This window comes from Lynx rufus, unplaced genomic scaffold (assembly GCF_022079265.1).
Source record: "Lynx rufus isolate CCGP_SWC_20201006 ecotype Redwood Valley unplaced genomic scaffold, mLynRuf1.p SCAF_1, whole genome shotgun sequence".
Lineage (NCBI taxonomy): Eukaryota > Metazoa > Chordata > Mammalia > Carnivora > Felidae > Lynx > Lynx rufus.
Window position 1 is genome coordinate 214506876 of NW_025814823.1, and position 22669 is coordinate 214529544.

General features: G+C 38.6%; 1 protein-coding gene across 2 annotated transcripts in view; it reads right to left on the bottom strand.

Annotated features, from left to right (window-relative positions):
• Window positions 1–874: 874 nt before the first annotated feature.
• Window positions 875–22669, bottom strand: part of LOC124507831 (cadherin-6) — a 50569-nt gene continuing 28774 nt past the window's right edge. For both annotated transcript variants that reach the window (XM_047074223.1, XM_047074232.1), the window contains 8 exons: window positions 21374–21541; window positions 18842–19029; window positions 16261–16514; window positions 10670–10806; window positions 8043–8164; window positions 6875–6992; window positions 6492–6743; window positions 875–1365 (listed from right to left, as the gene is read on the bottom strand). In XM_047074223.1, the coding sequence (XP_046930179.1) occupies window positions 875–1365; window positions 6492–6743; window positions 6875–6992; window positions 8043–8164; window positions 10670–10806; window positions 16261–16514; window positions 18842–19029; window positions 21374–21541 (1730 nt within the window). The remainder of the gene's footprint in view (window positions 1366–6491; window positions 6744–6874; window positions 6993–8042; window positions 8165–10669; window positions 10807–16260; window positions 16515–18841; window positions 19030–21373; window positions 21542–22669) is intronic.

Consider the following 22669-nt stretch of genomic DNA (forward strand, 5'->3'; position numbering starts at 1 on the left):
AAGTGATCTGTAGTACATTTGGTGGCCCGAGCTTTAAATATGCTAAATATTTCCTTTGTTGACATCATTAGCTATTTTCCCTTTCTCTTTATACGGTGCAAGGGCAAACTTTTGTGTGTTTAATATATAAAAAAAAATATGAGTTAGTGGCCAGGAATGAGATATCATTATGTTTTGTTTGTTGTTTTTTAATATTACCATTTGATTTGTTTCTAGTCCTAAAGAGGACCCAGAATCTTAAAACATTGGTGGATTTGATGCTTTGAATAGTCACTGGTGCCAGAAAAAGTTCTTGAAGAACACATAGGACAGGCAAATGCCATTTTAAATACTTTGGGACACACCCATAAAACACACCCAATATACACAGTCCATCATCTCCTTGTGAGCGGATATACCAGGACCAACCTCACAGTTGTTCCTCCCTCATTTCTTCCCACTAAAACTATATTTTTATCGTTAAAGCACAGTCCCTCATCTCATTAGCGTGTGAAATGTACAGCCAGAGCAGTCAGCTGACCTGAGTCAATGGAGTGTGGTAGGGAGGCCGGGCCAGTGACACTGAACGTGTTCCCAACCCGCCCTAGGAGAGCAAGGGAAAATACCACTCCTGGTTCTCTCTTCCAGCACGGGGCCTGGGGGGGGGGCTGACCGACATGGATAACTGGATGCGCTAAAAAATAAACCTTTGCCTCTTGGAAGCTCATAAAAGTGTACTAGAAAAAAGTCCCTCGCGTTGGGTCCCCCCGGACTGCAGCCGTCGACGTCGGGAACGGGCACCACCGAGAAGCCTTCGCGGAGCAGTGGACACGGAGGCGGGCGTCGCCACTGCAGGTCCTTGGGCGGCGGACTGCGAGGTGACAAAGGCAACGCATTAGGAGTCTTTGTCACTGTCCACGCCTCCGTACATGTCTGCGAGCTTTTTGAACCGCGGGCCCCAGTCGCTAAGGTAGTCGTAGTCTTGGTCTCCATCCGTGGTCACCGAGTCCAGCGAGCTCAGCGACTCGGCCACCGAGCCGGTGCCCTCGTAGGCGTAGGTGGCCAAGGAGTCGTAGGGCGGCGCGGTGGGGTCCGTGTCGTTCTCCTTCAACCTTTGGTTAATGAAATCCCGGACGTCGGTGTTGTCTCGAGCAGCTGGAGTCCGTCGGGGCAGAAAAAGGGCCTCGGGCACGATGTCCCTGCGTAATTTGCTGTCCTCGATGGCTTCGGGGTTCCTCAGGGTGCCGATATCAAAGGCCTGGGTGTCCTCCTCTCCGCCACCCTCGTCGTTGTAACTGACAATGTTGTCTCTGATGTCCTCTTTGGAAATGATCAAAGGTTCTTTTTTCCGCTGCCGCCTCAAAGCTGCGAACAGCACCACCGTCACTGGAAGCAGAGACAAAGCAGAAGGGAAGGGGAAGTTAATTTGCCGCCCAATTAATGTCAGCAAGCAGCGCTGCGCTCCAACGTGAAGTTTCAAAACTTCTCCGGGAAACTGCAGACTCAACTTTTATTCCTTGAAGGTTGCGCTTGCCTCCACGCGTGATCAAACCGGGGACCCCCCAAGAGCGGAGGAGAATATTTGAAAGAAAGTTACAATTTAAGTAGAGGATAAAACACCTTCATATTTTTGTCAGTAGTTCCCTTTCGCTTTGAAACGGGGAGCTAGTCTGAAGGTAAGGAAAAAATAAAATAATAATAAGAAGAAGAATAAAAAAGCTCAAACACAGCGAGAGCGCAGCAATCAGAGTGCAAATTATGCTGAACACCTGAAATGCTCTGAAACTGCTTATAAGCACAAGGCTGGCACCTTCGGGATGTGTTGAAGGGTTTGCATAACTACACGTCTAAAATAACTTTTGCACTCTGCCTTCTTCTTCTTCTTCTTCTTCTTCTTCTTCTTCTTCTTCTTTTTTTTTTCCTCAGAGAAGTGTAAAATTGGTTTAAAACCCAAAGTAGGCATGTGAATGTCTGCATACCTTTCTACATATAAGAAATATTATTACAGATAATACCTGGAGAGACCCAGATACAATTCAGAAAGCCATTCTGGACTTCAACACCAGCCGGTTTGAAAGGGGGCGGGTGATAAGACACACACCAGCTTATTTCTGTTTGAGCTAAATAAAATAAACACATTTAAGAGGGAACTTAAAAAAAAATCTTTCAGAGTTAGTATTCTGTTAAGTGTGATGCCTGGAATGTTTGTCCTTTTGATTTTTCCTCTGAACTCCAATTAGAGGCAAAGCAAGAATTGTGTTTAAATAACTCCTGATGTTTCTTCGCAGCTGGCTACCTGTAGACAGACACATCTCCAAATGGACATATGGGTGGGAAAATAAAAACACAGCGACAGCTTAGAGAGAAAGCAGCCATCCAGGGCAGAAACTGCATTGTGAAACTGGGTTTGTCCAGGGCTGTTTACTGCAAGAAGTACTAGTAATGTGTTTTTATTTTCTCATCCATAACATGGTCCAGATTTTATGAGTCATAAAAATTGAATTACTGTGGTAAGAATTACAGAATAATGGCTTTTGGTGGATATGGATACCTACACACAGAATGATGGATACATGCATTCGCATGTCTCTATATATTAAAATTTCAGGTGTTAATAGCATTAATAATAATTGGTTTTCTACGGAGAGCGTTCTATGTGCCAAACACTGTGCTAAGTGCTTTACATACTGAATCTCATTTGATCGTCACAGCAGCCCTACAAAGTAAGTACCATCATTATAACCCCATTTTACACAGAGGAAGTTGAGGTTTAGAGATGTCACATGTACAAACAATTGAAATCCAGGTCAAACTAAAAAGCCAACACTCTTATTAATCACCATGCGTTAAAGCGTGCTTTGATTATAGACTTTTTCTGAAGGATATCCAGTGTTGCCATTTTCAAGCGTGCGATTGTGTAACTGTATACATTGTCGTTTGCTGCCAGACAGCATCCTCCTGCCTCATTCATCCCAGCCATTCAGGGCGTTTTACTAACTATTTATGTAGTGCCTACTTTGTGCCAGCTATAGTTCTAGACACTATCAATGGAAAACATTGATCAAGAGCCCCGTCCTAATGAGGTGGGCAGAGGTGGCTGTGGTGGTGGATGGAGATCTTGAAAAACAAATAATGTGTCTGATAAATAAGGAAATCATTAGAAGGTGATATGTGCAGTGGAAACAAAAAGTTGATCAGAGAAAGGAGGATGAGGAGCACTTCTGTGTATGATTGAGGGGCCGTGTGTTTAAGAGGAGTGACATTTGAGCAAAGATATGGGGAATTAATTATCTGAGGAGCTGTCAGGTGAGGGGGACAGAGCTGGAAGAAAGGCTGGGGTGCAAAGGTGCCTAGAGTATTTGAGAAACAGCCTGGAGACGCTATGGCTGCACCTGAGGGGGCCCAGGAGAGGAGAGGAGGAGGGCACGGCCTGTCACGTGGAGCCTGGAGGCTTCTGTATATCTTCACTTTACCCTGAGGTGCGGGAGGGTGGAAAATTGCAGGGCATGCTCATAGTCTACGCTTTTTTCCGGATTCCCGTGTGACCAATGACAAGGGTTTGCAAAACAAAGGACTGTAACTGAGGATGGCCTCTGGGGTTAGAGAATAGAATCGAGACAACTGTCTTGGAAAGAATTAAACCTGTATGTACAATGGTTTGTGCCACCATTTAAGGCAAGATAGCAGGCATTTATCACTTCCTAATTCTTCCCCGGCTTAGGTTATCTGTATCTTTTATTTTAGTCCTATGCACACCCAGAAGTGCGATTGCCTGGAAGAGAGAGGGCACATTTGGTGAATCAGAGGCATTCATTCACTGCCTAATTCTCCTACAGCTACGACTGCCTGTACTTTTCTTCTTAGCCCAATGTACATCTGAACAGAAATTTTGGAAAGGAGATCTTTCTCAAAGCTAACTTTTATAAACTGAAGATGTGAGTTCTAAGCATGTGGAGCAAAAAAAAATACATTCTGAGAAAGTAATAGCTTTCTTCCCAGTGACTGACCTCTTCCCTTTTCTCAATCCCCTGAGGCCAGAGGATAGTGGTGAGATTTTGAGTGGGGAATGCTTGGACCAACCTGTGTTCAAATCCCATCATAAAGCTAGAAGGTAGCAAGGCACTTGAAATCAGCCTGCCTAGGCTCACTTAAATGATTTCACCTTTTTAAGTGTGTTTCCTTCTGTAAAAGAGAGGCACTAACACAGTGGCCAGTGCTGTCATCAGGAATGAGTTAATAAATGTAACAGTTGTGCAGACTGTAAAGCACCACAGAGACACGAGATGTAGTAGTTGTTTTCAGTGTCGTTTTATTTTTTTATTTTTATTTTTTATGTTTATTTATTTTTGAGAGAGAGTGAGAGAGAGCAAGAGCACAGGAGAAGTACAGAGAGAGAGAGACAGACAGACAGACAGAGGATCCGAAGCAGGCTCTGTGCTGACAGCAGAGAGCCCGATGTGGGGCTTGAACTCACGAACCATGAGATCGTGACCTGAGCTGAAGTAGGAAGCTTAGCCGACTGAGCCACCCAGGTGCCCCTGTTGTTTTATTTTTGTAAATAAAATAAGAGATGCCACATGATCCACTTTATTGACTGTAGGTTTCCTCCTCTATCGTTGTGGCTTCCCTTCTCTTACAAAACCTGAGGTTTGTTTCCACCTTCTTCAATGGTCTCGTTTTCAGTTCGGGCTCTTTCAGCCTGGAAATTACCTTACATTCTGTGAGCTCACAAAGAAAGTAGAGAGCTATGTGGAAGCCCTGAGGATCAGGGGGAGAAGACCGGCGTTTTGTACTTTGTCCCACCACCTGTTAGCTGTGTGAGTCGGCTACATGACTGCACATCTTAGAGCCTCAGTACTCTAATTTGAGATGCAGATAAATACATACCAGATGGTTCTGAGGGTTAAATGAGAAAAACAGTTGTGAAGCCTCTTGCCCAGTTTATAGCCCATGGTGTTAGCCTAGGAAGGGTTAAATCCCATTTATTTCCTGTCTTATTGGGTACAGAATTCCAAAGAGAATAGACCAGCTGTAGGAAGCACTGAAACAAGTTAAGAGTAACGAGGAGACAGTGAATTCATTGGAGAAGGAAATGAAAAGGGAGAATAGAGGGAGTAGGTAAGGAAAAAAGTGGGGAGGAGAAAATGGGTAGATGATGAAGGTAAGGAGAAATCACTTCTATGAGATGAGAGTCAGCTCTCTTTCTACAGACCACAAAATGTCCATGGAATTCTCCCTGAGTACAGCCCTGCCAATTCAGCCCTTCTAAAAATAACTTTTTTTAATCAAAAAGAATATTCATATCCTTCTTTTCCAAAACAACTGTTATAGACTCACACCATTAGAAACACTGATTTGTCTTTGCATACTGTCAGCTTTTATTTATCCTCATATCTTAAAATACTTCCCCCAAATCTTCGTTGACAAAGAGAATCACAGCTCTGTAGTTAAGTTTCAAGACTTCTGTTATAATTAGCAAAATGATACGAAATGTGAAGTTCTTGAGCAGGGATCCCTAGGCATTCTCTTCTTGGAAAAATGTAGGTCTTTACTCTTTCTTCTTTCCTTCTCTCAAAGTCACCAAATTGTCAGGTTTTTTTTTTTTTAAAAAAGTACACCCCCCCCCCCCGCAATCCAGGTTGACACTTCTTCCCTTTCTTCCCTTTGTGTAGGGGAGCTTGCTTTGATTTTTGGAAGGACTGAGTTAACTAACATTTGATTTCTTAGTTCACAACAGGCAACGGTCTGTAAAGTGTTTTGAGCTCAGCCTGTGAGCTTAATTCATTTGTTGGGGATGAAACTTTCATTTTGAATCATTGCTAAACCTTGATTTTCACCTTGATTGCATTCATTTCTTTTAGGTCCCAGATTTACTTCCTCAGTCATAGAAGTTATTTATTTTTGAGAGTCTGAGAAATAATAGACATTGTGTATGTGGCATTCGGGGAGCAATGCTAAGAAGGTAGTTATTTAAATGGGTAGATCAAAGCAAGTTGGCTGGGTTGAAGAAAATTTAATCACTTCTTTATTTCCCGTTTGAGAGAGAAAAAGTCATCACATTTCTCTTTCCACTTGCCCACTGATCTTTAAACTTTACCTTCATACAAAGGGCCATCATCACACCTTCCATACTGGGTGACTCTCACTCTTTACATTTTAACAGTGTTTGCCAGGTTAGATATTAAACAACAAATGAAATGAAAAGGGCCTATTTATATAGTGCCCTCAAATCCTGCCTGGGATTCATTCCCAGTCTAACAGACAAGAGATTTCTTTGGTGAATGATTCCCTGAGTAGGTAAAGACATAGGCAAGTTTCATATCTGTTCATTCGCCAAAGCTATGTTCAAACAAAAACTAGTTCATGGTTGAACAACACAGATTCTCAGCATGTAACTCTACTCACCTAGAGCGGGCTGTATGCCTTAATGGGGGAGGCGGATAAATCTAGAGTGTCACAGTAACAGTGTGTGCCTCTCATGGGGAGATAGGATGCAGGGAGAAGCAGTTTACCTAGTAGGGTCACGATGCACAGAAGGATGGCAATGAGAGCCCCTGTGCTCAGTCCCGTGGGGTGGACGAGGGCCTCCGCATGGCAGGACTGCATGTTCCCATGGTGGTCACATGCACAGACCCGGACAGTTACTGTCCCAGTGCTGCTTTGGACTGGGTAGTCGTTGTCTGAAATGACCACAGGCAGGAGATAGGTGCTCATCTCGTGTCTATTATAGCCATTTTTCCGAGTTAAGATTCCTGCTGTGTTATCTGGAACCGGAAAGCAAAGTCAATGTTAACGTGCATACCACGTCATGGATTGCAACAATTGTGATGACAGTAGATAGATAGAGATAAAGATATAAATATATAGACAGAGAAAGTAACTTGGGCTCCTTTACCTTTGTTGTCTTGAATGGTAAAGTTTGAGCCACTGGTTGCTTCAGGGGCCAAAGAGAATGAGAATTGGTGCCCACTATAAGGGTCGTCTTTGTCAATGGCTCGTAGGGTCTGAATCAACTAAAATCAAAACCATAAAGCTGCTATAAAGTTTTGGTAACTCAAAAGCATTCCTTACAGTGTTGCAGTAAATTGCTTGACTAAATGATTTCTGATTTTAATTTAAAAACGATAGTCTCTAGAAAATTTACAGTGAGTCCACTCTATGCAATGAAATGATGGGTTGGAAATAGAGCCCAAAATAACACTTTGTTTTGGGGCTATCCTGGGCACTGTATGTAGGATGTTTAATAGCAAGCCTGGTCTCCTCCCACTACATACCAGTGACACCCTCCTCTTTGTGACAATCAAAAAATGTCCCCTGGGGGCAAAATCACTTGGGTTGGCAAACACTGCCCTAGAGTGATACAAAACTATAAAATATCACAGTGATCTACCACAGCATTTCAACTAAAAAACTTTGGGCACTCTGTACAACAGCCTGTTTAGAAATGCAGTCTTGACATATACATAAACCATCAACTTGCATAAAAACTAAAAAGAAAGTTTGTACATAAAACACAACTTCAACTTCCTGCCCTAACATGTATTTTAACAGTGTACCGCTGTTTCGACAAACTGTAACATAATTTTATACCATTGGTAGAAAAGACCTATTTCAGGTGGGGACAAATGTGTAAAACAGGAAAACATTCACGAATGTGTATTACTTGTACAGATGGGCAATATAAGTAAGTGGAACTATGAATTATAGGCAATTGTAAAATATGTCATAGTTATTGCTTTCCTCTCTGTACACATGGTAATTAAAAGTATCTGCTCACCAATTAAGATTTTTCAAATAAAGCTGTGACTAATCTATTTTAATGAAAACTCAGGACTGATTTGAATCCACATCAGTCTTTGAGAATGATGAACTTCCAGTTCTTAAAAACTGCTTGTTCTCTTATACAAGTTAAATATTCATTCTGTTCTTATTTATAGTATTAATTTTGTTAGCATTTACTTCATACTTAATTCAAACCTGGCCCTCAGCTCTGTGTATCGTCTGAGTTATTAGAAGATCTAAATTAATCTGACTAAATTAATTTACTTTCTTATGAAACTCACCTGATCTGCTTTTGCCTTTTCACAGACAAAGGTTTCATAGAATTCAGCAAATTCCGGGGCATTGTCATTGACATCTAGAACTTTAATATATAGAGGGACTCGGCTGCTTTGCTTTGGATTATCTGCAACATGCCAAAAAGAAGGGAATAGGCATTTATATGTCGATTGTCAACCCCCTTTAGACAACGGTCACTCACTCCTTTCTCATTCATACACAGATTCCCCAAGGCTGCTCTGAGTACCACAAGGCACTGTGTACCAACTTAGTCACAAAAAAGAATTAGTCACAAAAGAGAATGCTTCTGGAGTTGGATACACCTGCTGGAAATACCTAGGAGATAAAGCTACTTGTGTTGATATAGGGCAACTGTATAGCAACCCCCAGAATAACACAAAAATAAAGAAAAACTTTATCCAGGAAAGGCAGTTGAGAGGCAGATTTTAAGGGAAGCCAAAGAAGCAGGGAGATGGGAAAACATTTGGACAAAAGAAAGAGCCAGGGGGCTGGGGGCGGGGGGGATCAAGGAAACCAGAGGATGTTTTCATCTTAGTTTTTGTGCTGAATAAGAGCTAGCCATAGTGCTTGGCATTTTGCTATATTATCTTATTTAATCCTTACAACCGTTTCTGTAAATACAGTTTTTGCCCCTATTGTATAGATGAGGAAACTGATGCACAGATATGTTAGCTAATTTGTCCATCTTCACAGAGATAACGAGTGAGAAGTAGAGCCTTGATTTAAACTTGGGTCTGTCTGACTCCAAGCCCAGACCGTTCACCTAGGATAGTGAGAGAGCCGCACCCATGTTTGACAACCAGGGACAAGTGAAGTATCTGGGGTAGTGTGGAAGACAGATTCCTGGTCTAAGAATCAGGAGTTAGAACCTCTGAACTCAGCCCTCTTCATTCACTTCACTTATGTATCTGTTTGTTCGCTTCATAAATATTTACTGACCATCTACTTTTTCATATGTGCCAGCCACTAGTTGGGGTGCTGGGACACATGGGGAACATCACAAAAATCCTCCATGCTAAGTTTTATTCTAATGGGGGCAGACAAACTGTGAAATGGTACATGCTATGGAGAAATTAAACAGGGAAAGGGATTGGAGAGAGATGGAGGTGATACTTTGCATGGGATAACCACTCAGTCTTATCTCATGAGATGCCATTTGTACAGAGACACGAATAAAAAGAATTAAGCTATGTGAATACTTCCAGCTCTCCAGAGGGAGGGAACAGTAAATGCCAAGGCCCTGGAATGGGAGTGGGCTGGTTTCACATAAGCTCTGGGCTTCTATTGCATCAAAGATAGTTAAGAAGTTTAGACAATAAGATTCTTAAGTTCCTTTGCATCTAAAATGTTTCCCACATTAGTCTTCCAAAGTTAGAATTGCCTAAGATGAAGCCTTAAAAGGTCTTTATCACTAGTAAGTACTTTCAAATATATCACAGAAACATTAAATCTTAAAAAAAAATTAGGCACAAAGCTTAAAATATGCATGAAATGACTACTTCAGTAAAAAATAAAATTTCATGATGTTATAAAAAGTGGTCCTTTTCAGTGCAAAAAATAATTTTGTAATTTTAAAGCTTTAAGTATGCTCTGCCATTGGTATCTGCATTAGTCCCTCCACATAAATTCTGAAGAGCGTATTCCTACCTAACAAATTTTTAATTAAGAGTTCTTAACATTATCACAAGGCAATGCTTCATTTTGCCCATATTGGTTATTTATTATTCTATTCAATATCCTTCAGCCATTTCAAATCTAATGAGTTACGTTGACAAAGAAAACTACTGTAATATACCACTAGACATGGAATATTTCACACCAGATACCCAACTGAGCTAAAAATGTTTGAACTTTTAAAATCAAAAACAAAAACTAAAAAATGAGCTATAATTTAGAAGCCTATTTTTAAACATTTAAATGTTATTTTAAAAATACTTTTTCCTCCATGTACTTAGGCCTACACATTGTGTTTACATTACACAATTTTCACTGTGTATAATCATTTTATTTGAAGCATTCATTTGGCATTATTTTTCTTTGCCTTTAATTTCATGGTGACTTCCATAAAATTCACTCTAAACATTTTATTGATTACTTGGTGGTTTGGATTGCTCACTTTGGTGTACAATGGAAAAGCTAAAATTTATATCTCTTACTTCTGTAATGATTTTGAAATAGAAATTCTGTAGAAAGCCAGGAGATAGATATCTGAGATATTTCTAAGTAATGCCTACAGTTTTTAATATACTTGATTCTCCTCCCCACCAATCCTAACCATGAGTTCATTTTTTCAGCTGCTTCTGTAATGTTCTGATTAATAAAGCTTTTTGGAATTGAATCCCATATGTACCAATTCAACCTCATCTGAGAGGTACATTCTCATGTTATTATTTCTGAACTACATAACATCCACAGTTGCCTCTGCATTTGTGAATGAATGAGCACATGCCTAGAAGAAACATCACTACAAATCATTACAGGGCTCTTTCCCTCAATAGGTATCGAATAGGATATCAGTACATGGTGACTAATTTCAGCGTTGCTTCACCAGCCCTTGCTGGGACACTCACTCCATCAATTGGGGACAGTTGCTCTGTGAGGTTAGACTTACTGATCTCTGTTGCTATTACTGTAATGTTGTGCCACAGCAATGTTTCTCGGTCAAGAAGTTTCGACGTAAAAATTGAACCATTTCCAGAATCAATGTTGAATATTCTGTCCATATCTGTGTGTCGATCAACAGAATACCTAAAAATGCAGAGCAGAATTTAGAATGGTTTTCTTTTCTTTTCTTTTTATCGAATGATAGTTGACACACACTGTTACATTAGTTTCAGGTATACAACATAATGATTTGGCAAGTCTATATGTTATGCTGTGCTCACCACAAGTGTACCATCTGTCCCCATACAATGCTAGAAAGGTCCTTGTTGTATTTGTTATTCTCACACCCTGCAACTATTCCAAGAATGTCCGTTACATGAATTTTTTCTACCTTGTAGCACATATCTGAATATCTATAACTTAATATTAAGTAAAACATTCTGGAAAATTAATTCTTTACAATTGAGATCCTAATGTAAACCCATTAGACAAGTTGCATGAGTTTGAAAATCAACAATGAAGTTTTTTTATATGTAATTTGTATCTGGTTTGTATATTAATACATTTTAACTCTAATCTTAGAACTTTAATGTATATGTGTGTGTTCATGTACATAAGTAGGGCTATTTGTCTAGTTTTCTATTATCCATTTTATTTTAAAATCATTATGTTGAAAGAAGCAAAAAATGGCTAGTGTGGCTGCAGTTAGTGAGGTAGGAAAGGGAGAAAGATGAAATTGGGGAGAGAATCAGAGGCTGGACTGCAGAAGAATGGGCTGGCCACGGCAAGGATTTGGGATTTGTCCTAAGAACAATGTGAATATACCAGTGGATTTTAATCCAAATCATGTTTAATAAAGATTGCTGGTTGAATTGAGGAGAATGGTTGGCTGGTGCTGTCCCAGCTGGTACAAGAGAAGAACAGGATTTGGGGAAGATCGTAAGTTCCAGTTTTGATATTGAAGCTGAGATGCCCAAGGAAAGTTTGGGAAGCAAAAGAGCTAGATTGACAACTTAGATTTCCCGTTCAATTGTCTAGGAAGAGAAGGTCCAGTGAAGGGAGAAAAATATTAAGGACAGAATCACTTAAAAGATGATGGAAGGGGGCACTCGGGTGGCTCAGTCGGTTACGCGTCTGACTTCAGCTCAGGTCATGATCTCACAGTTTGTGGGTTCGAGCCCCGCATCCGGCTCTGTGCTGACAGCTCGGAGCCTGGAGCCTGCTTTGGATTCTGTGTCTTCCTCCCTCTCTCCCCCTTCCCCACTCATGCTCTGTCTCTCTCTCTCAAAAATAAATAAACATAAAAAAAAAAGATGATGGGAGAATGAAGACTCACAGTGCCCAGAACAGTGCCCAGAACAGTCCCAGAGCCGAGTCGGAACTTGATAACTGTTTAAGGAGTTAAGAGAATTCAACGAAAACCAAGAGGTATCTTAAAAATTAAAGGACAGGGCGCCTGGGTGGCGCAGTCGGTTAAGCGTCCGACTTCAGCCAGGTCACGATCTCACGGTCCGTGAGTTCGAGCCCCGCGTCGGGCTCTGGGCTGATGGCTCAGAGCCTGGAGCCTGTTTCCGATTCTGTGTCTCCCTCTCTCTCTGCCCCTCCCCCGTTCATGCTCTGTCTCTCTCTGTCCCAAAAATAAATAAACGTTGAAAAAAAAATTAAAAAAAAAAAAGAAATTAAAGGACAGAGTTTTCTCAACACTGAAATTGACGGAAGACTAGTAAATTTTGAGAAATGTTATCTTCTTTATAAATTTATTACTAGTTTTGAGAATAGCTATATATGGGGAAATATGTATGTACTCTGTTTTATGTATGGGATATTAAAGAGAAAACTCAGAAGAGAGTTTATATGTTAAGGTCATTAGGGGAAAGAATTGCCCATTTCAGCTAGATTCTGAATGTTGGCTCAGTAGAAATACAATTAAGTAAATGACCTAGCTACTCATACACATGTAGAATTATTATGAATGCTCCAAGAAAAATAAACTCTTGTTACTAACTTGTAGTTTCTATTTCAATTGATTATTTTGCTTTAATATAGAATTGGTGAATTATCTTAATAAAATATATTTTTGTCATCTATTAGGGGTCTAAATAAAGTAGATATTTGATTATTGTAGGCTATTTAAACCTGATATTAAAGAGAATTAATGAAGTTCAAAAAAGCTATATACCTTTCTATATCTCTATCTCTATCTCTATCTCTATATCTGTATCTCAGGCCACCTCAGAATTTTAATGTTAGTTTATATAAACCTAATATTTTATTATTAAGTGTTCATCTCTTACAGATGAAACAGCTCTTATTTTTGCAATTTGTGTCATGAATCAATGTTTATTAAGAATTTAGGCAACAGCATTGAACTTGATCAACTGCCTTCATTTTTAATTTGAGAATGATAAATATTTATAGCACATAATTAATTTCCCAAAAAGGAAATTTCAGTATTCATAGACTCTTTAAGAACTTTAATCATTGCCTACATTTTTTGCCTATGTTTTTTCCTTCATGAAAAAATTGAGCTTAAGATGCACTGCTTATTGTCCTTACAAGCTCTTACAATTATATACAGCAGTAATCTTTTCTTGTTATTTGTTTTCTTCCTGCTATACTTTTAAGTTTTACAAGCAATACTTTCCAGTCAAGTCTTTGAAATAAGGGGTACAGGGTGAAGAATTGTTAGTTGGAGGCAGTAACTATTTAAATACCAAAGAGAAAGTAACTATTTAAATACCAAAACTGTATATGAGTTTCCCCCTTAATTGGGAGATTTAAAAAGTAATAGGAAACCTCAGATTTCTACATTATTTAGGAATGATGTTTGCACATGAACCCTTATTTGTTTGTTGTTTTTTTTTTCCAAAGTAATTTCAATTCATATCTAGTATATTTACTGTCCAGTCATATTAATTGTAGTCATAACAGATAAGAAACAAGGTAATCAATCTTAACATGATTATAGCAGATTATTTTGCTAGGTAGCTCTCCCCCCCCAATTTATTATATTCTGTGATTCAATAATTTGTCTTCTAATGTATCCTCTCAAGTCAGGGAGATTTTAGGTCAGGAAAGGAAGTATGTTTGCAGGTAGATTTTTCATAATATCTATTCAGAGTGACATTTTATAATACCCTTTCATGGAAGTCAAGGGGCATTTCTGATACAGTTATTGGAAGAAAATTATTTTATGTAATTAAATAATTAAAAACTTGTATCTGCATAATGATAAATCAATGTTTGGGGGAGGATATCCCTAGTATTAATTGTGTACTTAACATTGTCTAGCACCTAGTTGTTCAATATTTACATCTTGGATAACCAAAAACTATGTGTGGATATACTTTCCCAATATAAGAACAATTTTATCCTATAAAAGGGCTTATTGGAATATGCATTTATATACCAATATATCCTTACTTTATCCTTATTGGTATTTTTATCCTTAAATCTATATCTATATATGAAATCCATATGTACCAAGAAAAGGCTGGCATAGAAAACTTTAAAATTAGCTGACAGCCAACCCAGTCTGACAAGCTAGCTACTTCCTTTAATAAAACATAAAATAATGCAGTGAGTTAAAATGGTATTCATTATAAAAAAGTGAAATAGACATAAAAATGCAGCCTAAATTCCCAGGAGACATTATCTCTTTCAATTAAAAACATGTTGAATGATCAAAGAGGTAACAAAGCTCATATTTATATAAACTTCCAGCATTAACACTTTTAAATTAGTCTTGACATTGACTTGCTGAGATTTTTTTCCTTACACAGGACAAACTCCAAGTGACAGAACAGTTGTGAAAGTACTTAAAATTATCTGTGTTATACAAGCAAAGGCCATCATTCATTTTCCTTATTAATAATATGAAATGTATATAGAACACTTGATCCACGGAGCTTACATGTGGCTGCTTTGGGTTGACCATAGTCCAATTCAAGGAGTCTATAGATATTCCAGTAGGATGACAAAACAACAGAGTCTATTTTCCCAATGATTTAAAACTATTCCCTGAAAGTAAGTCAGTGCATTTTTGTGTTTTAGATGTGGGACTTGCTATCAGGTTTCATTTGAACAAAGGGCTCATGGTTGAAAAGTTAGAAAATGCCTTAGAACCTCAAAATCTTTTATCTGCAGTAATATTTTTCATGCAGCAGTCAGTGTGATCCTCTTTAAAAATTAGGTTTAGATTAGGTAATACGCCTATTCAAAGCTTTGCAGTGGTTTCCTACCTCAATCAGAATAGAACTCAGTCTTTACCAATACCTTCAGATGTCCCTAGGACCTGCCACACTTACCACCTACCAAACCTCCTGTTGCCTCAGACCTTCCCAACCACTCCCCACCTTGCTCACTTTCTTCTAGCTTTGTAAGCTTCCTTGCTACTCCTCTTCATGCCAAGCAAGCTCTGGTATCAGACCTTACCCTCATTTCCCCCTCTTCTTTGGACATTCTCCTCCCAGATTCACCATGGTTCATCCTTTCATTTCAATCAAATCTTTACTCAAATGATTTCCTACCAAGGGCAAGCCTGACCATGCTATCTAAAATAGTACCCCAGATACTCTTTGTTTCCATACTCTGCCTTATTTTACTGCTTACAATGTATTTCACTTGAAATATTACATATTTGTTGTTTGCCTATTTCTGTCTTCCCCAATTAAAATGTAAGCTTAGTGAGATTAGGACTTGATGTTGTTCTCTATTGTATCTCTAAAGCCTAGAACATGCCTGGCATAAGGCAGGTACCCTGATCAGAATATATCTGTGGGCTCACTGGCAAGAGTTCCTCTAGTCTACTTACTTTTTTTTTTTTTTTTTTTTACAGGGGATAATTTACACAATAATATTCTTATTTAGCAGTTTTCTCATCTAGTCAAGTAAGCTACTGACTAAAGCCTGGAAGTTGTTGACTCCAGTGCCTTCATGATAAAATTCTAGAATACTGAAGCATCTGTGATTTCAAAGAGCAATGAGGTTTTCTTGCAGCATGATTTACAGCTAAGGTATTAGGAATGTATGGGGAAAATAGAGCTTGCTTACATAGTATAAATTAGGATTCAGCTCTATTAATTTCCCCAGGATTTCGCAGACATATATCATGAAATGATTCTTATTTTTATCCATGTCTGAAAATGAAAATAATTACGCGTCCAAATGGAGCATAATTCTGCCTCTAAGTGTTACAGGATAGATTCTTCCACACTTGAAAAACAGACTATTGGCCCGGTGTCTTGTTTATTAAAAATCACAATGCTCTCTCCATGCCCCTGTTTGACAAATCTAAGATCTTCAAGAAAAATTCCAGGCCATTCTGTTCTATTACCTTATACCATTTTCATGTAAGCAGTAAGCTCCTATAGATCATTTTGTGTCCCCCCCCCCAAATTTTGTGGGGTTTTTTTAGGCTTATGCTGCTGCTAAAACAATTGTTGAGCAAGGAGAGTAAAGATGCTGTTTAGAGTCATTTTTTCAGGAAGATACAAATATCTAATTGGAAGAAAGCATTAATTTTCTAACTTGCAGGTGATACTTGAATAGCAATTGACTGAAGTTTATGAAAAAGACATGTCTCAGAAGTGTGCTTACTTGACAGGATTCCTGGCAGCATCAGGATCTTGGGCTGTGACTGAGCCTATGGTTGTGTTTATCTGAGCATCTTCTCTTATTTGTAGGATGTAGGCCAGTTTGCTGAAGACAGGAGGCTCATCCACATCTTCCACCATGATTCTGACCGTAGCTGCATCTTTGAATGGACCCAGGTAGAGAAAGCGGGGTTCAACATGAGGATTGGAGGCTTCCACTTTGAGGGTGTACACTTTCTTCTTTTCAAAGTCCAAGACCTTGGGGTGGGTGGGGAGAAGAGACATATTTAAAGCAGCCAAGACACAGAAAGACGAGACATAAGGCATTTTTTAGTGCAAATCATGGGTAGTGAATGTGGTTATATTGCTTAGAGACATCACCACACAGTGTGATATTGGGCAAAGGCATGAGATGCCACACCATCCTGATGAAAATTGTGGGCTGAAACCATGCCCACTATTGCCTTGAAAGTGGGTGCAAGGGTGCAAGGTATAACGGACAGGGAAGAGAACCTGGAAGCAGGAGTCTTGTATAAAAAAGGACCCCCTGTAAAGAAAATTCTTGTATTTGACTAGAGGGAGCCACGTTAGGGGCAAATTGGCAAATCTGACTTTGATTGAATACTTAATGTGTGTTTAAAATTTGCTGGTATTGGGGCACCTGGATGGCTCAGTCGGTTAGGCTTCCAACCTCAGCTCAGGTCATGATCTCACGGTTTGTGAGTTTGAGCCCCATGTCAGGCTCTGTGCTGACACCTCAGAGTCTGGAGCCTGCTTCAGAGTCTGTGTCTCCCTCTATCTCTTCCCCTCCACCCCCCTCACGCTCTGTCTCTCTCTGTCTCTAAAAAATGAATAAACATTAAAAAAAACTTTTTTAAAAAAAAAATTTGCCAGTATCTGGACCCCACCCTGGATCATTAAACCAAAATATCTGAGGTGGGGGTGGGAATCTATACTTTTAAATACCTCCCCCAGTGATTCTAATGTGCAGCAGAATTGAGAACCACAAGTTTGCATCATGACTTCCTCTTCCTCATTCAGATAAAATAGATCTAATATGTTTTGTTTTTTTTTTTGCATGTGCATGAGTTGATAAAATATTCCAAGTGATATCCTGATAAGGGCATTGGGCTAATTACTTGCCAACGAAAGTAATGATCATTGTTGTCAGAGGTCTTTAGAAAAAGTATCTCTGCTTCTGGAGACATAGTGAACCCAAATGCTTATTGCTGACTTTTAGTTTTAGATGATGATATGACAAGGCTCACTAGAAACACAATTAATCAAGACATTAGTGAAAGTGATTTAGTCGGCTAGGCAAAATTTCAGTTTGAATCTGATAAGGCACTAAGAAAATTAAAAAGGTTAATGCACACTAATGGGCTTCCTAATTATATTATAGTATAAAACATTGGTCTGGATGTCGCTTAAACATGTTTTATTGTGTTTCCAGGTATTAAGACATGTAATTCAAAGCTTAAGAGGAAAGGATTTTCTTGTTATTTACATCTACCTGTGCTTATTTTTACCAGCAAGTATGCTAAAGGAGAGAGAAAATGTTATATCATACATGATAAAAATGCAGTTATTAAAAAAACTCACCAAAAATAACAATTTTTAGCTTTGAAGCACACAGTTTATTGGTTTTAAATTTTTGCCATACTTCTGTGTACTGCTCTGTGATGCTAGACAATTTGGGGGGGGTAAATAGTGAATAAGTACATAGGACAAAAATTGGAATTCAGAAATATAAAAAATTTATTATTGTGTTCCAAAAAGTAGCTAAACAGCTCATGGGAGATTTGTGTTATTTAATTTATTTCTGTGGTCTTTTTATATCCTGTCTTTAATTCAGGCTATCTTTATCACTGCTTGCATTACTCTTTTCCTTCAAAGCACGTATCAGAATTTAGTTACACATTTGTTTTGTTTATTTGCTTCCTTGTCTCTTTTCTCCCTTAGATTGGCAGTTCCGTGAGGGTGGACACCATTCTGTTGAATGTACCATTGCACCTCCCGCATCTTTTTTTTTTTAAATTTTTTTTTTTAACGTTTATTTATTTTTGAGACAGAGAGAGACAGAGCATGAACGGGGGAGGGGCAGAGAGAGAGGGAAAAACAGAATCTGAAACAGGCTCCAGGCTCTGAGCCATCAGCACAGAGCCCGATGCGGGGCTCGAACTCACGGACCGCCAGATCGTGACCTGAGCCGAAGTTGGCCACTTAACCGACTGAGCCACCCAGGCGCCCCGCACCTCCCGCATCTTGAAGAGTGCCTAACACTGTCTATTATTCATTGACTATATTTACTTTATGTACTTTAATGTACACCATTTATTTCTATCATTTATTTACTTATTAGGAGGTTCTTAATAAAAATTTATTAAAAGCATGAAATAAATGAATGAATGAATCAGATTATTGAGGACCTCTAAAAGCCAACCATTAGACTTGGCATTAAAAAAAATAATTAGTAAAACAAGAATCTAGAGGAATGTTCATGTGAGATATAATTGTCTCGGTTACTCGAGGACTAGAGAGAAGTGAATGTGCTCGTTTGTATGGTATTTAACAAACGGCATTACCTTTTTGACAGTAATAACTCCTTCCTGAGTTTCTTGGTCGGTGACGACATCGAACATGTCCAGCCCTTCTCCCTCTGTAATGCTGTACTCAATTTCGGCGTTTTCTCCCATGTCAGCGTCGCTGGCTTTGATCCTGCCAATTGGTGTACCCGGTGGAGAAGATTCAGGGGTTTTAAACTGGTATGTACCTATTAATCACCAGACAGATATAAGTCAAACACAGATGAAGGATACTCTATCACAATAAAGACAAACCCCATTTTCTAACAGTTCTTTCAGACATTACTAGGGATGCAGGCAGGTTTGTACTTTCCTTGCAATAATTAATGGCGCTCTATTCTCCTTACATCCTTACTTTCATGATTGCTAAGAATATTTCTTCTGTCATGACCCGTCTCTTTGCAAATGGAGAACACTTTTCTTGTCCTGTAAATAGGTCTCCAGGTTCATGGTATGATGGCGAGAAAGACTACGCTGCTAGAGAAGGGTGCAGAAGGTTTCAAGCCCCTGTTAACTAATCTAGCAGAAAGAACGGAAAAGAATTTAACCTGAACTATGACTTTAAGCCAATTACGAGGTATTTTTTAAAAGGGTTCTTTGTGTCTTTGCTAATAATAACTGAAGGTGAAAATAAATGACAGCGATCTGGAGAATGTATCCAAGTAGACACTCTCACCCATACATGGAGCTGGTCTGGCTGCGGTTAGGGATACAGATGGACACATTGAGAGAGAAAGCTCCTAATTGTTTCTTTAAGTAATCTTTCTTTTAAATTTCATTACAGTACTTTTTCTATGCGTAGGTTTCTCCCATTCTTGTATTTGTGTTGTTGATTTAAAACCTATATTTCATAAATGTACACTTTCCCGATGTCCTCATGTTGCAAAATTAGTTTAAGGAGACTGCATGTGGCTTTCAATTTAGATCCGCCAGACTAGCATGTACTTAGGACAATAACGACAAAAAAGTGTCAGAACAAAACTCATTTTACTCTCACCCATTACATTTTGCCAACCATCTGTGCAAATTATTTTGGAAAAAAACAGACTATGACTAAATATCACTAAATATCACTAAAATATAGTCATTCAGTCATATTCAATCATAGCCCATTAAGTGTTGGGCTCATCCTTGGCAAAATGATACACAAGCCAAGTTTTTCCTCTAGAGTTATTCTTCTCTCCTGTGCTTTGGTATAGTATTCAGTAATGATCCCAAGCTATCCACGGAGAGAGCAAAGTGAGGTAGGGTCCCTGTGGTATTTAAGCGCTGATGAATCCTTTTGTTATCCTTCCCCAGGGAATTCCCATATTGAAAAGGAGGTTTTGGGGCGAAGTATTGCTAATTCTGATATTGTCATTTCAGGCGTCTGTGGGAAAAAAATTTAGGGCCAGTAAAACCTATCTTCTACCCGTTACATCAGAAATTAGTTTTTTTTTTTTTTTTTTGCATTTAGCTATGAGTAAATACTTGAAAAAAATTAAAGAAAATGTAACAGTTCTGGTTGATCCATGTGTATCTCTATTATAAAAGAAGCCCATGTGAGGTGACCAGCATTGGGAAAGATATGCCATGATTGGGTAAGGTGGGCTTTCTTTTTAATGGTGAGCAGCTATTTTCTCCTGGAAGACAGGATTTAGGTAGTTTTCTTAGATCATGGTCAGAAAAGAATTTTGTTCTTGGAAGAAAAATTACATTAAAACCAGTACCCTCTTTCAAGAGCTTTGTATGAAGGGCTCTAGTATATTGCTTGATACAAAGTAGGCATTTAAGAATGTTGTTTTTCCTTCTTTTTTTCCTATCTAGCCATGAGAGTTAATGATTATAGTGATGTTTTTTTTGGTATCTCAATTAACCATAATATAGAAAACTATTTATGATTACAAATGGATTAAGTACATGGTTATTTCCCCAGTTGTATTTTTAGAAACAGTTAAATGATAAATCCTCCCTTATAAAGCTTTGTGGGGATTTAAAAGAGATTAAATGACTGATTAAATTCACAAAACATAAAGTCAATTTTTTTTCTTACAAATAGGAGCATTCTTGTATACGTATGTTCTGCGCAAGCAAATTTATGTCTGTGGTAGTCTTTTTATTTTTTTTTAATTTTTTTTTTTTTTCGTTTATTTATTTTTGGGACAGAGAGAGACAGAGCATGAACGGGGGAGGGGCAGAGAGAGAGGGAGACACAGAATCGGAAACAGGCTCCAGGCTCTGAGCCATCAGCCCAAAGCCTGACGCGGGGCTCGAACTCACGGACCGCGAGATCGTGACCTGGCTGAAGTCGGACGTTTAACCGACTGCGCCACCCAGGCGCCCCTGTGGTAGTCTTTTTAATAAGGAAAAATAAAACAATGGTGTTACCTTTACAACTATCACCATATTATAAATCATTCAACTACTAAAAGTATGGTTATTCCTAAGTTCATTAATATTGATAATTAATAACAATGGAAAATAAATATCATTCTTAAAGTTAGAGTTTTATAAAAGTGCACTGAAGAAATTCATTCAATCAAATGTTCCTACTCTGGGGAAACCGGGGAGGGTTGTCGTTGACATCAGTTAGCGTGATGTTCACTGTGGTGGTCCCAGATAATCCCCCCATCTGGCCACCCATATCCTTGGCTTGAATCACCACTTGGTACTGCTCTCTGTTTTCTCGATCCATGTTGAGCAAAGCTGTCTTGATGATACCTATGGGTGCGAAATTCAGAAATGGAAAGGGATGTATTAAAAATACTTTATCAAATCATTTATTTATGCAAACGTAGATGTCATCCACAATACTCAAACACTATACGGATGTAATAGGTGACATAAAGATGATTATAGATAGCCTTTATACTGAAGGAAATTATAACCACATAGGGGAGATAGATATATTTTAAAAACACCTATGATACAAGAATAAGTACAAGTCAAATCTGTAATAGTATAGATTGTAGGTAGTATAAATATCATGTGTTATAAGATAACGTAGCAAAATATAACTTGGCATGTGGTACAGTGTTATACTACCATAGCTGCTTGATAAAAGACATTTAAGTGTACTATGAGGAAATTGCTAAGGAAGTCATTTCCTTGAACTGACTCTTGAGCTTTACTTTACTGAATCAGCTAATTGCTCATCAAATATACCTCCCATAATGAACGTTCGGAGGATTTTCTAAGCCACAAACTATGGTCTGAAGAAAACACAGCTCAGTTCTCCCATAATTATCATCCTGTATGATCCTAGAGAACTTAAGTTTTCCTAAAGCTGATGTGAGCATTAGTTCAACTGGTCCCAGCAGCGACCAACATTCATTCTTATGTTAGGTTAATTTTATCTCTGTTGTTCAGTAGTTATAAAATAAGTAGTTGAAAGAACTTCTAAAAGTTTGCCTAATCTCTGTGTAGGCTTTATGCTTAAATTAACAACATTCTTTCAAAAATCTTTATAGGCTTTAAAGGCTTTCAAGGCTTTAAAGGCTTTATAGCCTTCTCTCGTAGCACATTCCAGTGCTTAACAACTAATGAAGCTGAAAATATCTTTTTTTTCTTTTATTTTTAACACGAACACCTCAGACAACAGGTCAGTTTTATTCCTATAGTCCTGGCTTCAGTGAAAGTGCAGCTGTGTCTGTTCTCCAATAACAGGACTTCTCTATTTAAATAGAGGAGATCACCTTAGCCTTTGTCCTTTACGTTGAATATTTCTAATTTTTCACCCTCATTGTTTTTCAACTCAACATTTTCTTTCTCCTTGGATTCTTTCCAAGTTCGTTGCACCTCTTAACACATCAATTTCCAACTGGATGTGGTAACCTAGAAAAGTTTTGA